Here is an 18,380-nt window from a genome sequence, read left to right as displayed (position 1 = left end):
CTAATATAATATTGTTCAATAATGTTTATTGATAGTGCTGAGCTAGATTTAGCTAGACATCTTCTCTGTAAAGCCCTCTGAGACATGTTTGTGAATTAGGGATATACAAATAAACTTAACTTGACTTACTCGAGTGGATTAAAATGATCACTAACCACCTGTGGTACTCTGCTAGCACATGTGATGCAAGTGTGACCAAGCTGAAAGAATAGTGGATGTCTGTGCTGCATCACATCACCAACGTGGACAACTGGGATTCTGGGGAGACAATAAGGACATGTAAAGAAGAGGAAAGCCTCCAGCCGTGGCTCCATCCCAGCTCTGCTGCATTTACACATCTCCAGACTGTGGTGCTGGACAAACAGCTGTTGAAGAAGCTGGAAAGAGTAACAGAGGGCATCCACACTGGTAAACTTGAGAGCCTCAGGAGCTGGTGGCACCGGAGAGGGTGGGCAAAAACTACAGCTTCAGAAAGGACAGGCAATCTCCATCCGGGCAGCACTAAGGGAGCACTCAACAGAGAAAGCAGTGACCATCGCTCAGCATCTAGGAGTACAGAAGCCAGACAAAGCACTGTCAATAGCAAAACACATCAGCAGATTTCCAGCTAAGCCCTTTGAACAGCCTACATTGATTATTATTATTACATTGCCCCATGCATTGTTTTGTGTTCAGATTTTACAGTTTGATGGGCAATAAAATTGACAACCATAAAATGTACTACATCACTATTCATACTTATAGTACTGTCTAGACATATATGGTAAATGGTATATAATACTGTATAGTCCTGTTTGGACAGTACTATACAATAGTAATGTAGTTCATTTTATGATAGACTGTACACTGCTTATATCTGACCAATAGTGGATTCAAATTCATTATTAATACCACACTACGTTGTATACTAGTTATTCTATGCTGTATTCATACTACTGTCTTGTTCATATCTGATCTATAATGTGTACATCGTACACGTATCATACCTCAAACTGTTTACTCTGCATTGAGCGTTGTTTATTTATATTTTTGGCTATACATACATTTATATTAACCATATACATATACACTGCACTTCAGTACTTGTAGAGCACTGTGAAATGACAAATGAATGAGTGTTTACAACAATTAGCTGGTGTGGGATTTGCTGTGCTATAACATATTGATTCATTTCACGAGTGCAATTTTTTATTGTGAAGCCAATTAAATTATAAACGGGGGTGTAGTGTAGGGTAAACGTCTTTGAAATGAGGTAGAAATCACTCGCCTGTTTTCAGATCAACTATCTATGGTGGGTAAACTAACCTTGGATAGCCAGTTTACCCAGTATGTACCACTACACCCTAGCCCCTCTCAGGACCTGACCTAACGTTAGATTATGTTATCAGTCCTGAGAGGGGTTACTTACACTACACCCCTGATTATAAACATCACAAATTAACTCTCTAGCGTTAATCTACCTCTTGGTCTTTCGCCTTGGCAGCGCGTTTTTGCACTCTGTCAGTCCGGCGGAGGGCTGCCTCTGCCGGGACATGGGTAGGTCTGTCCGTCTGAGCTGCGCTATAGCCGCTGAAATCGAAGACGGACGGCACCGCGTCTGGCTTCAGGCGATTTGTTTTGCGAAAAACAAATCTTCCAGACTCATCAAAGCCTCCCTCCTCCACATAATCAGAGCTGACGAAGTGGTCACTGCACACTCGTTGTACGGGGCCCACAGGTGGGTTTTTACGTTTTAGCGCAGCTAGCCATCTACGCAGCACTTGCGGTTTTTTGACTGGAACTACATGAAAATGAATATCTTTACCACTACCCTTTACACGATAAAACTCATTTGAGCACCCTGGGGCCATACAGAACGATCCTCCTCGGCTCCGTCTTTCTCCGGGTACAGTGAGTACAGTGTGTTGATCTGCATCCTCCATTGTTACGGGTGAGTAAACAAGAAGCACAAGGGAGGGACAATGTTGCTGACGTCACCATCTAGCTTGCTCAAGCATGGCGGCGCCCAGTGGCGAAAACGGGTGAAACAGGGAAATAGGTTTGAGTGTTCCTGCAAATATAGGTGGTTTTCACAGTTGATTGCAGGGCCCTGTCTTAACCAAGGTACTCACCAAACAAACTACACTCATATTGTTCAGTGCTTCATCTCCACTTTAACCAAAGCATATAATTCAATACAGCAGTTGGAATCAAAGGAATGAAAAAAAAAAAAAAAAAAAATGCTGTTACTGCAGTCTGTCTAGCCTGAACTTGTGTGTTCCCTTATACGAAAAACAACTAACGTAGTACAGTACAATATTCCTGTGCATTTATAGCCCAAATAACCTACCGGTATATCCCAACAAATCCTTAACTCCGCTACATGAATTAAGATTTGACGTCACAGCAATAAAAAGAGGGAAAAGGCGGAAATGAAAGCAAAAAGCGATTTGATGCATGACTGCAACAGGAGGGCCAGGAGGAATTGTCCGTGCCTACAGTTTATGAGCAAGTAGGTTATAGTATCGGGCTATTTATGCTCAAACAATATTGACAGTAGTAGTAGGCCAAATTAACAGATATAATTATTATATGTTGATTTGGCCTACTACTGCTATTATTAATAACATGAACGACCTGTCGGAGAACCTCTCTATTGCGGTTTTTCTCCCAATACGCCCGGAGCAGTTTCCCAGAGCTTTTTTTCCTCTTTCGTTTTTCTTTCGTCTGATAATCTGTGGCGAGTCGTGATCTACAGGTGAGGATATTCCCTCTGTTCTGTGAGGCTCAGTCAAAACCATTCACAATTTTTCGTTATTCCCTTCAGCCGGATAGGCTACAGCTGTTCACATGTCCATGGCAACGATAGAACGTGACGCCTCTTTTGCTTTGCGCTGTCTAATGCATTTTCTGTGTAAAAAGACAACGCACACTCATTTGCGGGCCTTCCGGCCTAACGGTGTTATTGCAGGATCTCTGTGTAGAAGTGGCTAGAGAGAAAGAGACTCTTCTTAAGGCGTTTTCCGGCCAGCCTAGTCCCGTTCCTTGATTGACACCAAATGCAAAAATGAGACATTGTTGAGCTTTTCAGCTGGTTTGGTTTTACAGCAGGTAAAAAGCAAGCAGACCAGATAGCGCTGCCAACCCTCCTGCACATTGTCCAGGAGACTCTGGTAGTCTCCCAGGGTGGAAAATATAAATTCCCAGAGATTCTTTTGACAGCTGAAATTATAAAAATGTGTGCACGCTGTAGCAGACTTTTTATTTTTTTATTTTTTTAATAAATACAGTCTATGGTCGGGACTTGTGCGTCTTTGGCATTGCGTAATGGTGACAGCGTGTGTGTGTGTGTGTGTGTGAGAGAGAGAGAGAGAGAGAGAGAGAGCGAGAGAGAGAGAGAGAGAGAGAGAGAGAGAGAGACACAGGAGACAGTACGTGCTGTGCCACAGCATTGAACCAGAATGCGTATCTGAACAGACCTCTCCGTTATTAACCTGCTTTCAACTTGCTCTGTATTCACAAGGTCCTCCTGAGCCAAGCATGCTTCTATCACCTGTCAATCAAAGAACGCGACCCAAGACGCAAGAGTCGGCTATATGTCATTAACGAGCGGTGATTTAGCTCTGGTAATTTGTTAAAAATAAAACAAAACCCTCACAACTTCTGCCTAAAGTAGGCTACTATCATGGAGTACATGACCGCTGCTGACGACTGCAATCGTGCAAAAAAATCACCAGTCAACAAAGCAGCATGTGAAGACTGAAGATGTGTTGGTTTTCAACGATAAACTGCCCGTCCTCACCCAGATTACGCACAGCGCAGTTGACTCCGGGGAAGCTGTTTGATCCAAAAATGTGCGAGGCTTTCTGCATTTGGGTCGGATCACGTTCTCATCACAAACCAACCATACCAGAGTTCGTTTGGAATCGCCCCAAGACCACCTCTCCAAAATGGTCTCGGTGCGGTTGTTCGGTCCGCATTTGGTGCGCACCAGAGTTCGATTGCTGTATTCACACACCTGCACAAACAAACTGCACCAAGGGGGGGAAACTTGTGCGATTCAACCGAACCAAACGAGGTAGGTGTGAAAATGCCCCTAAAAACTTATGTATTTATTTTATTTGCACATATATATATATAATAAAAAAAAAAAAGAAACAGAGAAAAGGAAAATAACAAAAGCATGTCCTGGTAGAGACAGGAAACCCTATGTGTGCTTATTCTGGGTCTCTACCTCAGAAAGGTTTGGTTCAACCAGTGTTGGATTAAGTCCGGTGGATTACTTGAACCCAGCACTAACAGGCCAGATGGAGGCCATGCAGAGGCTCAAGATTCTTTCTATCACAGCATCTGCTGTGCAGAACTGTAGGGCAACAACAGGTTTCTTAAGCTTGCATGCACCATACAGTAGGTTCACACATTGCCAGTATACTACTGGTGAGAGTATGCTACTGGTGCTTCAGCTTGTAATAATGTTGATACATTTCCCCCAGAAGATGACGTCCTCAAAGGTCATAAGCAATGTTGAATGTACTTGAACGAATGATTGCACTTTAAATGCTATGTTTGCACATGTTTTTCTTTTGATATTGCACTAACTGTTGTACTGTATGTATCATGTGGCAGCCAGTATGTCCAAGGCAAATTTCCCTCAGGACAAATCAAATCATCTTGAATCTTTTGTCTTGACCAACAGTCCACAACCTAAAGGATAATCAGTTTACACTGTCATAGAAGACTAAAGAAACGAGAAAATATTCACATTTAAGAAGCTGGAACGATAGATTTTTTCCATTTCTTCTTCTTCTTCTTAAAAAAAAAAAGAGTACAGATGAATCGATTTTAAAGCTAGTTGGCGATTGCGTTTTCTGACAATCGACTAGTGGTCTCAGCTCTGATATAATACACAGAAATGCAGATGAATGGAACGTGACACAAAGTGGTCAGCAGTGGATTGAAGCCCGTCTTCACAGTCTTCTTGCTCCAGCAGAAGTCACAGTAGGGGTACTATGGGCCAACACAGATGGTGGGACCTCATGACTGAGTCTTTCTCCCTCCAGGTCTGCAGGGCATCCAACACCATCTCCCCCGTCCTCCCTCTCCTCTTCCACCCTGGCTCGGTCCAACTCATTTCTGCACACTTTCATCTCAGCTGCGTTCCACTTAGGATTGGCTTCCTGGTCCCTTCTGTCCCTCTGAAGGAAGGGACACCCGTCTCAATCCTCTTCAGACACAAGGACATGAATTAAAATAATGCCTGTATTTCTGTAGAGCGTGATAGCCATCAGCTGAGGTCTTATCTGCCATCTCCGCAGTGTGCAGAGCCTAGGTTAGGGAGTGAAGTGTCCCATGGATCCCTCTGCTCCAAAGTCATCTTCAAGAGAAACTGGGCCACATTTAATCCGCCTTAGATGAATAATTAATAATTAGACATGGAGCAACTTCCGATAGCCGCCAAGAAAAGAACAGCGGGTCCAGCGCCTCTCTTTGTGTCTCTTTTGCTACTTCCCACTGCACTTCCTACATCACTTAAAAGAAGGAATGGCACATAGGCTTTAGTTTATATTATTTGCATTTAATAATAACCATAAATACTGGGAAGAAACCCTATAGATATCAATCAGTTTTCAAATGTATTCAGTGCTCTGTCAGAACTGTAGGCTGGGACAAAGGACATTCTTGTAACCTAAGAAGTTCACTTGTAATATCTAGTCTCTGGAAATATCCCCAAATGAATTCTATCCAAAACAGTGATACTCTCATGCATTAATGTACTGTGTGGTAGGCACATGCATACATACATCTAATTAATATGAAGAAACTAAGGCTCCGACTGTAGGCAAATCCCCTTTGTTTCTCAAATCCGATCTTTAGTTCTGACTGTCCACACTGTTATTTGCAAGTGAGCAGGTCAGATTTCAGATACGGAACACATACAAAAAAGCTGCAAATGGAGAATGGAGACGTATAATCTTTTCCTCTCAGGACGATCTAGTCGCCGAGAATTCCTCGTCGCAGCAGACAACATCCCCCCGGCGGTAAAGGCTGTTGTTTACACTCTCCATGCTCTGGATGTTGACGACAACGCCGTGTGTCACGCTGCGAGTGATGTTAAGGACAGTTTGAAAACCGTTTTGAGCAGCTAGAGTGGTCAGAGTCAGACACATCTGTAAAAATCCGATTTGAATTCCATTTCAAACCACATACAAATGTGTCTTAATTCGATTTTACAAAAATTGGTTTCCATGTTTGTTTGTTTTGTTTTTGCTGTTCAGACTTGAAGAAAATCAATCCGACTCCAATCTGGATATGCCAAAAATCCAATCTGGGCTGGCAGTCTGAAGATACACTGACACTAGTCATCGGCCAAATTCTCGTATGGCTGGTAAGTTTGACCTGTTTATTCTATCAACCACCTTTGCCGGTAACTAACCAGATTTTGGAGATCCTATTCTACTCTAACCTGGCTGGCTGGCAGGTAATTAAAATGGTGAGAGCGGCTGGTGAATTTGAGTTGTAAACACACAGCAGGCGCGCACACATCCATCAGCACGACCCTTGACACATCTACGCTTTTCAAAACCACCTCAACGGAGGCGCGGTCACACAGTAACACACACACACACACACACACACACACACACACACACACACACACACACACACACACACACACACACACACACACACACACACAGGGGCACAGATATAAGAGAGGCTATCACTCTTGGGCCGACTGCATGTCCAGTCTCCTCTGGCCCCAGCAGAGATGTGCTCCGCTCCTCACCCGGCCGTCTCACCTAACATCTCTAACCGCCACGGGCCCGCCGCCCCCTGCCCGCATCATCAATCTGCGCCAGCTCCGGCCACTCTGATTAATGATGATCTATGCCTCGGGGATAGAGGGCTCGGGGACAGGGGGGATACGGGGCAGGGAGAGGGGACAGGTGCTGGTGTTTTGACCACCCGTGCGGTGCCACGATGCCACAGTGCCACACCATGGCTGTAGTTTAAGGGGGGTGGGGGGGGTGGGGGGAGGAAGGAGGAGGTTGGGGAGGGGGGGGGATGGTGACCTTCACGTCAGGGGGCAGGGGGTGGGGTCGCACGCGGCACCAGCTGGAAATGTCACACCGTCAGATGTCAGCGGGCAGGCTAAGTATAACCTGGTCAGCACCTGGAAGGACGTCCTCTAATTAGAAGCGTGTTCGGCCATGTCGGATCAGACAGGGACAGCACAGTTGGTCACAGCCTTACACACACACACACACACACGCACAAAAATACACTTTCACATTTACCCACACAGACGCATAAAAACTAAAAGGTATGTCGGTAGAGAGGGAAATCTATATTTTACGTAGTCGCATACGACGACAGGCGTCTCTGCCACGCCACAACACACGCTGCATCGTGCTGCGTCTAAACTGTACGCACAAGTGTTGCGCCGCTGCACATAAAGCACGAGTAAATACAGACTCGCGCAAACTTACATTCACACATTCTACTCCTCTGTGGCCGCAGCAGAACAAAAACAACCCCGGGACGTGCACTCACACACACAAAGTCACACCACTCCAGTGACCTTTTGGATTGTCGCTATAAATAGAGTGTATTTCCACTCACAATCTATGTTACAGAGCCCAATGAATTATTTAGTAGCCTAATCCAACGGGCAAGTTTTTTTTTTGATTCCTCCAGGCTGATGGCTCCATAACACAAAAGCTGCAGCATACTATAGTATCAACAGGAACAATTCAGCCTCCGGCACCATGCTTACGCTTTTAGGCTTTGGTCAATCACCATATCCTCATGTAATAATCACTCTTGCACATCGTCTTGTGAAGGTGGCACAGATCTGAGGAGGAGAGGGGCATCTCCATGGGCGACTGGGCATCTCTCTGCTGGAAGCTTCCCTGCCTGTGTGAACATGTACCCTGGCCAAAGCCAGCTGCCTGTGCATGGTGTTCCAGCCCAGGCTTGATGATGATGATACTATCAGCTTGTCTCCATGTTATCACACCCTTCTGACACCTGCCACCAATGCTACCTACCATGGCCATACTTTCGCCTCTTTTGCGCTCCCTCTCTCGCCACACTTGTCCCTCGCGCCTCATCCGTCTCGCTGCCAGGCGCTTGTCCAGCGCGCCTCACCTCTCGCTCCGCGGCCAGGGCCTGCCGTCAAATAACTTCATTAGCTTTGCACCTCTGTCACGCCGGCCTGCTCCCCCTCTGACAATTGGCTGCTGTTTTCTCCGGGAGGAGGAAAAAAAAGAGAAGAGGGCTACGTGGGGCAGGTTGAGAACCCAACAATAGCTGACAGTGTGCTGGACACTGGACAGTGATACTGATGGCTGCAGTGGGGATGTATGGACCAGAGGTCACGCACAAAAGGCCCGCCTGTGCCTGCTCATGCGGAGCTGGAAAGCCCAGGCACACATGCAGATTAATTCTCCATGTTCAGAAAAGGGACAAAAGGAAACTAAAAACTAGGCGACCCAAAATACTTGGCTTGTCGACTTGGTTTGATTAAGCGATGGTGTAACAAAGCGCTCGCATTTCAACACTTGGGATATAGATATACAGATGCCACTACGGTGATCCTCCCACGTGGAGTACCTGAGGAATCCATCCTTCGGCCAGGAGAATAACAAGGAAATGTGAGAAAATACTCCTGGTTGTCACTGTTGACACTATTGTGTACCCGTGTGTACAATGCTTCAGTTGTGCCTCGGCACCACCGCCTTGGAGCAATGCATCGCATGCAAGATCCCCTCCCGGGGAAAAGATAAATAAGACAACTGCAGAAGCATCTCGACAGATACGACACCTCCCACAACCCCCCTGCATGCCAATTATTCACACCCAGCCAGGGTCAAGCTCGTTGTCCCCGTGTCACCACCGCCAGCAGGGGGCGGGGGGGGGTGGTGTTTGGAGGGTGCGCAGTGCCCCACTGTCATGATGAACTCAGGGGCCGCTGGGCGCGGGCTAGGGGCCGTGCATTTCAAAGTGCCTCGGCGTGCCTTTCATCTCTGAATCAAAATGTGGATCACACTGGATCGCTAACGGTTGTGTCAGCGTGCGAGAATCAAAATCAAAGGGGGATCAGTGGAACACCCAGTGGAAAGCAGGGCAGCCCCCCAAAAAAACTGATATGCTTATTATGTCAGAGGTCAGGGGGAGTTCACTGGATTTTAATGCCCGGGGAACTCGGATGCAACTCCCTCTTCGCCTCCTTCTCTGTCTCCCTCACTCGCTGTCACTTTATCTGTCTCTTTTTTTATCTTTCTCTCTGTAGCTTTTTTATACCCCCCTCCACCCCACACCCCCCCCCCCCTCACAGGCCTTCTGGGATTGAGGCACTGAGACAGCAGTGTAAAAGCAGGAAGGATGAGCTGCTCGTGTACACACTCAATCTGGGTTGGCAGGGAGGTCAAAAGAAATGGAGTCTAGAGGTCCCAGGAGGAACTTCCTCACCTCTCCTGCCCTGGCTGCTCCATGGCATGGCTAAGTCTCACAAAAGATCTGACACCGGTTCTACTCGGCTTCATATCCCTCCATCTTTAACTCCACCCACCCTCCAAACGAAGACGGAACTTTGTGATCAAACCAAGCAGCGTTCATTAAAACCCATCATCGCTCATTCAAGTTCACTATCCTCTCGTCCTGTCTTTTTAAATCCTCCCTCATTCTCCTTGAGTGATGCCCTAACTAAGATGTCCGCCACTTGACACTGGACTGACATTGCGAGGAGCCATCTTGGCTCCTCTGGGAGTTGCCGGTGCTTGATTGTGCAGTCTGGGAGAGAAGTGCGACTGGCACCCAGGGGGCATCCATGTGGAGCCGGGGTGTGCGAGATCGAGGGGGAATTAACTACGCCGGCCCAGTCCCCGTGCATCCTAGCGGGGTCATAGGATGGCACTGAGGGCGCTAATCATTTCAAATTATGAATTCCTTTTTAATTATGAATTATGCATCAATTTTTAATTAATCTAATGTTCCCAGGGTTTTTTCCTCCCCTCCTCGCTCGAGATCTCAATCTAATTACACAGCATTAAGTGGAAGAGTGGCAGCCGTAGCCTCGACCCCGGCGCTGAACCTTGATCAACCTTTTTCCATCAATCTTGCCATTGTCTCAAAGCAGCTCATCCTTTGACATCTTGCAACATGGTGAAATGCATCTAAACACGGTCGGGACCCGATATACCTTAGCACAGCATGTTTGTCAAGTTTGTTCAGGGAAAAAAACACATACACTTTTCAACAAAACTGAATCAATATGTTCTCAAAGTTTTTAACATTTCATGTCACATGTCACCTTCCAGCCATTTATTTGCAAGAGACCAGATGAATAGTATTATTGTGAGCATATTGTTCATAAAGGGGCAAAGCTAGGAGAGTTAAATACAAGAGCCACTGTAGAAACAATACAACAGTGGTATAAAATGAAATGGAATAAAACAGTTGTATGTCTTTATACTCTATGACTGAGCAAATCGCTAACAACTGCTTATAGCTCATGGGTACAGACAACCAGTTTCACACCACCAATTGCAGCGGCCTGAGTTTCAGTTTGAAATACCCCACAACAAGGCCAAGAACAGGGGATGATCGACAGCGTTCTGTTTTTAGGCTACTGTAGCTTTTCAACACGCTACTTTGAAACAAAGTAGCTTTATGTACACCATCATTAATGCAGGGCTCCAAAGCAACATTTCTCATTGGTGTCACGAACATTTTTAGGTGGTCTCATTAACATTTTCAGATTCTAATTTGCTATTTGCTAATAGAGGTTAGAGAAGCAGGCTTGTGACTGGAAGGACACCGTTGAATCGCCAGGCCAGCTGGGAGGACATGGGTAGGGAAAATGAATGAGCAATGCTATTCCCATTTCCCTCCCTCAACAACTTACTGCCAAGGTGCCCTTGAGCAAAGTGTTTAATCCTCGGGTGGAACTGCTCAGTGGTCAACAACAGTAGAAGAGGTACTGAACAGTGGAACTGCTCAGTGGTCAACAACAGTAGAAGAGGTACTGAACAGTTCCCTGGTGTGATGTTCAGGAAATGTGCAAACGTGAAGCAAGGCACTGCTGGGAAAGAGTGAGCGTACTCTGTGTCAACTTTCCCTGGACAGAGGGGAGAAAAACTGCTCACGCGTGACATCTCTGGAGCAGTTTGATGAAGCCTAAGCCAACAAGGTATAGTTGATTACTGTAGGTTGACTAAAGCGCTCAAATAAATCAAATGTTGAACTCCTGGGTGTCTGGGTAGTGCAGCAGCAGATACCCTGCCTACCAACATGAGCGGAGCAGGTTCGAGCCCCTGTGTTACCGTCGGCTTGATCGGGCGTCCACACAAGCACAATTGGCCATGTCTGTGGGTGGGAAGCCGGATTAAGGGTATGTGTCCTGCTGCATACCCCCAGTGTCAACAGCAATGCATCCCAGGTGGGAATCGAACCCAGGAGCTTCTTGCTGTAAGGCGAGAGTGCATGGCAAGAACGCAACCACTGCGCCGCCGCCACCGTGCCCCCATATGAAAACCAAGGCATGTCTGTCACATATGATACGCAGATTCTTGGGACTTGTCCGTTTGTATGCTCCTTTCCTTACACACCTGAAACTCTGTAATCTGCCCAGAACTCCCATCTCTGTTTCATGATGTAAAACAAGAAACCTACATTCTACAGCCAAAGTCCCCAAATAGGAAAGAAAAGTGTTGAGTAAAACACTTCAATGGATTACAAATCAATTAAAAAATGCAATGCTAACAACTGATCTCAGAACAATTTGGAATGTTATCTGAAGCAATTTGAAGACTCTCCATAACTAAGCAATCAAGATGGGTCCTACTATTTATGTACGCATTAAGCTTGACACTGTTCCGCAAAACATTGATCAATGGCAGAGTTCATCATGTCGCAGGTTTTAAATATCTCTGCCATTGAATGTATGCATGTGATCCTCAAGGTGCTGAGTTCACAAGAATACACTTTTAGACATAGAGAAAGACAAACTGGTATGTGACACAGACATGGTGATAACAAGTGTGTGTGCAAAGTTTCATTAGCCGCTTTCACTCACTTGAAAGCGGTAAAATACACGGAAAATGTGATCCGCCGCCTCCGATGTGAAAGTTGTGAAAGCGGGTTGGTGGATAATTGTGTTACGCCTTTCGTTCCGCCAGTGGACCTAGTCACAGCGCCGGATTACCCTGTGGCGGTGCTGCTTGGCTCTGTGTGAAAGCAATTTCTGTGGCGAGGCTGCCGGCTTTGCGGGCCTTCTGAACTGCAATATTTTGCGATCTGTGTGTGAAAGTGGCTATTGCTTGTTGCGGAGCTGAGAAGAAAGCAGTTGACATTAAAGGTCCCAATTCGTGCAGCTGTAACCTCTTAAAAACGTGTGTCTCTGGTCCATAAAACATGATTCTGGATTAATCTGTCGAAAATATAGCAAACCCGTTTGTTGTGACGGAGTTCTCACTTCCTCATCTGGTCGCTTCCCAAGAACGGCCTGTTTATATAATATATTCAGAACTAACAGTTCCCATTGGCCGCTGAGGGAGAGCCCGCCCCAGGCTCCCAGCGGCCAATCAGATTAGCGTCTGTGGACCAGCACGCTAGGTTGCGAGTTATCGTTAACTAAACGGTACTACGCTAAAGAGGACATCTCAAAATGCCTAGACTTACCGAATGCACCTCTGCAGTTGCTGGATCACGTACAGTTGGCGTCGCTCCAGCTAGAAGTGTTAATTTTGTGGCTATAGACTAAATGGTGCAGGTAGCTTGTGTGAGAGAGACCCGCGCAGTATGCAGGAGGAAGCTAGTGACGTCCCAATTCCCCCAGATTCCCCTCTGGGCAAACGAAGCGTTTGGGGGTGTGGCTTGGAGGAGACTGCAGAGGGACGCTGGATGGGGACAAATCCAACTGTGGCAGTTCTGAGCGTGTGACCACTCATTACAGGGAGGGCTGACAGCAGTATATATGCATTTACAAGTAAAAACAGCTTTTGCACGGAATGGGACCTTTAAGAAAATCATCTTTTGATATGAAACTTACTTTTGATATAAGAAGAATAAGCCTTTCTGCATTTTTTTATAGGAACAATTGTGAATGACCAATTATAAATGATGTTCTAAGAGAAAAATCGCGGCCACAATTTGATTCATTGTGTCTGTATATCTGTTCATTTCAATTCATGTTCAATGAGAGCTGTCCGGGCAGCACTGATGACACATCTGTCTCAATCAGATTTCAGTCCATTTTGACCGACAGAAAGTTCAACCCAGTTGACTTTTTCTTGACGGAGGGATTCTTCACCGCAAATCAGATGCATTAAAAAAAAAAAACGTTGACGTTCCAAAACAGCCCAATGGACAGAAATCTATCTGTTAGTAATTCTGTCACATTTCTGAAGGATCAGTGTGGCCGCGGCATAAGTTTCCAATTCAGTTTTTGTGTTGTCCTAAACAAAACTCATTTTTAAAAGGCACAAGGAATTTGAGAGGTAAATCCTCAGGAGAAAGACATGAAAAGGCAAAAAGTCCATGGCCCCCGAGTTTCCACCATACTGACGGGAAGGACACAAAAGCCAAGGTTTTGAGTAAACCTGTGCGCAAATAAAGCCATTGTCCAGTATCTCAGTATGCACATCAAATAAAGCCATTGTCCAGTATCTCAGTATGCACATCAAATAGTTCAGGTCTGAAAAAGAACAGCTCAAACATGAGTGTCTAAAGGCCTGCAATCCTGCATACCTCTGTGCAGCCTGAATTGGACCCATATTTTTCAAACTGCACAGTCAGGAACTAAAAGTTTTATTCAGCGTTTAAAAGGGTAACACCGGTGTAATTTCGCCAATTATTTCAGATGAAAAGTCAGAAGCTACGACTGTCTTTTATACTGTAGGTCTGCCTTACCTCCTGGAAGTCATAGGCTCACGTTGTTTTCACAAATGCATCAGATAATGTACATCATATTCATTCATTCATTCATTCATTCATTCAAAATAAAATAATACAAATAAGAAAAATAAGAAATAAAAACAGTGGGAGTGGGTGCAGAGTAGGGATGTCACGATACCAAAATTATGAGTTCGATACCGATACCTGCCTAAGTATCTCGATACCGATACTGAAACGATACCACGGCAAAAAACTAAAACATCAGGAAAAGTATTGGAATAAATAGAGGGGACAAAACATGGAACTTAAAACTTATTTTATTGATTTAACAAGGTAATGCACAGCCATGTAGTCATTTTACTACATGCTGGTAGTACTGCCACCACGTGTGGCGCTGAACATGCTAGAACTTTTATTATCTAGTGTAAAATTAACATAATCTCTCCTGTAAACATATTTTAAAGGAATGTCAACCGTTTAAACTTATAAATAATATAAATAAAATATATTTTCACACAGCTGCTACACTATTATAGCTATTTGTTTTATCCAAAAAAAGTACTCTGTACTTGCAGCTCCTAAGCTTCATTAACATGAAGTGCCTGATTTATGGTTAATCTAGTAATATATATTATTTTCACACATAAATGTAGGCTATTGAAATGTAGGCTTATTATGTGGTGTATTCCCAGCCCCCCCCCCCCCCCCCCCCCATACGTGTAGGCTAGGTGTTTTTTACAATGAATTCGTATATCATTAATAATTGGGATTATTGTAAATATTAGGATAGGTGAGATCAGATGACTGCTTACCATGTAAAAGCTTTAATAACACTGGCATTGAGGACCATAGTGTAATTAAATATTGTACATGGTATGCAGTCATCTGATGTCCCCTCCCCTAAACGTTACATGTCATGACTTTCTCCTTGGCAGAGATCTGTGCTCCAGCACATTGCCTCGTGTTTCACTGTAAACGAGTAGGCTATTGTGACAAGCGAACTTTTTCAGTGAAACAAGTTCGCTTGTCACACAATACTCGTTGGACTTATTTGAGGGCATGTATGTTTATCGTTCACGTTCGCTAACCTGTCGGTCTTTAAACTCTTTGAACAGGTCGGGGTGCCTGTCGGCAAGATGTTTAGCCAGGTTCGATGTGTTTGATCCTTTCGCTTGCGTCACGTTGAAGCACCTTTTACACACTGGTTTGGATGTGTCCACGGGCTTGCCTTCGCTGTCGGCAACGTAAGCAAAATATTTCCATATTTCGCTTCGTGCATCTGCTTTTTCTACAAGCGTTGGTCGGCTTGCAAGACTAGAAGAAGCCGCTGCCATTTTCGCTGCGTCTGTCCTGTGTGTCGGGGTGCTGTAGTGAGGACTGAACGACTGTGGCCAGAGAGCGAGCAGAGAGGGAAGAGAGGAAAGTCGACACGCCCCCACATGAAGCAGACAGAGTCAGAGACGAGCTTTTTTTCACTTTTCACGAGTCACCATTGGTTCAAGGCAAGGCTGTGTTGCCTTCACGTGAGGTGGGAGACAGGCTCTCAACTGTAATGCCGCTGTGTCTCTCTCCTCCGCTAACAAACACCACGGTCGCACACTGACGCAACCCATGACATTTTTTTAAGTATCGGTACTAAATTAACGTGGTATAGTATCCTTTTTAACGGCAGGGAACCGCGGTACCATACTAATACCGGTATACCGTGCAACCCTAGTGCAGAGTGGCAGGCAGCACCTGGATGGAGATGTGCAATGATCACTTCACATTAAATTCTGGCCGAAATGGAAGTACTCTGACTGCAGCTGCACTGACTGGCATCACAAAGTCATGTTAGGAAATAAGAGCAAACATGATGGATTCATTGAGTAGATGCTGCTGTCTGTCTCTGAGGTACGAGCTGATTTGAGAGGATGTTTGAAAACAATGGGAGCCTATGACTTCAGGGAGGTAAGGCCCAACCTGCAGTACAACTGACAAAAGTAGCATCTGTGGCACATTTACTGGTGGCTTTAGACATCTCAAGGGCAATACTGGTGACAGGGAAAGAATTAAAATAACACTCTATGCTTTAGCTTATCAGCTTAACAGGCACTTATAAGCTGCTGCCATTTTATATACAGTAGGTCCCTAAGAGAGATATACACTGTATATACTGTATATATATTAACAATATTAACAATTTGTGCTTACCTGACAGCTTCATAAGCAGGTCAGTGGCTGTCTTGGTAGAGATATCTGGGCTGAAGAGGGAGGCTGTGGTTGGACCACTGGGACTGGACCTGATGCCCACTCCGACACCGACCCCGGAGAGGTCCAGCGAGTTGGCACTGCTGCTGGGGCGCTCCCTGCAGATGGTAAAGGGAGACAGCACCGACAGGTCTCTCTCCTGTGGCTCCTCCTTGATGTGGACGTGGTTGGGGGAAGGCTCGACCGGAGGGGACGTAGGCTGCCTAGAGTCTGAGTGCAAGGGGGACACCTCAGTCCCCCTCAGGTCCGCGGGGCCACTGTCACCCATCAGGGAGCCCTCGCCCTCTGTGTCGGTGGTGACCTCCTCTTTCACCTTGACGTCTGTGCGGGGGAAGTGCTGGTGGCAGCGCATGTGGAGCTTCAGGCTGAAGTGGCGGGAGGAGGTGAAAGGGCAAAGTTCACACTGGAACGTCTCACCCCGGTCCTGGTGCTGATGTACCTGGAAGGAAGCAGGATTAGGTTAACTCTGGTCCTGGTGCTGATGTACCTGGAAGTAAGCAGGATTAGGTTAACTTTTAAATCGCCATTTTCTCTGGCACTACAGAACACTGAGAACAGAGACATTTTCTCTGGCACTACAGAACAAGGGTGTAGGCCTGGTCCCCTTTAGTGAAGCCGTTGCATGTTAGATCGCCGCTCTGGCGGCAGGTACCAGTATAGGTCACAAGGCCCGCCTCCCCCTGTTAGTGGATGGGGGAATGGACAACCGAAATAATCACAGTACACGTCAGATCATTTTTTTCCAAAGGTGGTTTGTATCATTTTAGATAGTTATTATCATGCTAATGCCTGTGCAAGTGGTAATTTTTCTGATCAGTTTGTTTTTAAGTAGTTATTTGACATATAAAAAGGGATGATTGACAGCTGTGGCAGCCAGTCTCAAGCCGTCATTGGCTGGACAGGCTCTTCATATTATAGAGCTAGCGTTAGTTTACATAGACAGGACACAGTGCTGCTTTCATGTTATCTACCAGACATATCGATGGACCGCAATAAAAAGGACATTGTTTTGAGAAAGGTGCGCGAGGAAGTAACGTTGGTTGGGGACTGAAGTAAGTTCAGCAAATATGTGTTTTATTAGTTACTCCAGCTACGTTATCGGTTATTTTAATACACAATGGTTTTAATGGATGCAGGCTAGCATTAGCCGCTTGAGTTAGCCGGCTGTTTTTGCATTATTTGTCGGCTTAATATTACTATAACTTAAAGTCGAACAGAACCTGTTCGTCACGTGCATAATGAGTCCGTTTCAGACTGAAAACATAGTTTGTCTAAGATGACAGGTTGAGAGGCGGGTCATAGTATCATGTCGATGATTTTATTTGACAATTCTGGGGACTGGATTGGGCTTTAGCCAATCCTGGCGTGTTCCGCCTCCAAATCGAGTGGGATTCAGTATGTTGTGGCGCTCCCCTCGGGAAGAGCCTTTTGACGGGAGGAGTGGAGCTCAGCGAGCCGCAGGCAGCCAGCTGCCTTCGTGTTGCCGAGCGGAGAGTGCAGCACGTCGGCCTGGAATCTCCGAAGTGCAACCCCTGACAACCAAGCTCTCGGATGCGCGCCCCATTATCGCTGCTGTAAATACGATATCCCTGGAATGCGCGTTTTAACGAGCCAGTTACATTTCTTTGCATTCTTAGAGATTATAGTTTTTGTTTTTTGTTCATGTTTCTAACAATTGGCCAAGTTAATAGTTAGTTTATGGGATAGGAATTCTGCCAGATGACAGGCGCTAGGCGCCATTTTCTACTTCATTTGGAAGAGAAAATTATCCTGAAATGAAGATTTGATTGACAGCTGCATGTCGTGATATGATTGGTTGAAATGGGGTAGAAATTTGATAGTACTAGGTGACGTCAGCAAACTGTACATTACGGTTATCAATGAAATCTTGAAAAATGAACTTTTGATGTGAAAAAGTGTGAAAAACTAAAGAAATTAGATTGTTGTGATTTTGTTTGCATACATTATTAAATAGGTGCACTGCATACCCAGGTATTTGAACTAAAAGAAAAGAAAAGTCATTTTTGGGTTCAACTCGACTTTAACAACCGATAACGATAGCTGGAATAACACAATAATAGACATATTTTCAGAACTGACCAGGTTGTCCAACTGACAGGAAATGTGTTTTATAACGTTAACTCCCGGGTATAAGATAGGGCCTACACAACCACCAGCCATTAGCTAATCGCTAACAGGTTAGCGTTAGCTTAGACAAACGGATACTGGAGGTTCTATTTTTGGTATTAAAG

At 45.4% G+C, this 18,380-nt stretch overlaps 1 protein-coding gene across 1 annotated transcript in view; it reads right to left on the bottom strand.

Annotated features, from left to right (window-relative positions):
* znf827 (zinc finger protein 827) overlaps positions 1 to 18,380 on the bottom strand; it is a gene marked incomplete at both ends in the record, with an annotated part of 107,080 nt that overhangs the window by 45,607 nt on the left and 43,093 nt on the right. Inside the window, one exon of the mRNA XM_083656095.1 lies at positions 16,072 to 16,567. Coding sequence (XP_083512221.1) covers positions 16,072 to 16,567 — 496 coding nt within the window. The remainder of the gene's footprint in view (positions 1 to 16,071; positions 16,568 to 18,380) is intronic.

This window comes from Poromitra crassiceps, assembly GCF_964638095.1.
Source record: "Poromitra crassiceps genome assembly, chromosome: 19".
NCBI lineage: Eukaryota > Metazoa > Chordata > Actinopteri > Beryciformes > Melamphaidae > Poromitra > Poromitra crassiceps.
This window is presented reverse-complemented; position numbering and strand designations above follow the sequence as displayed.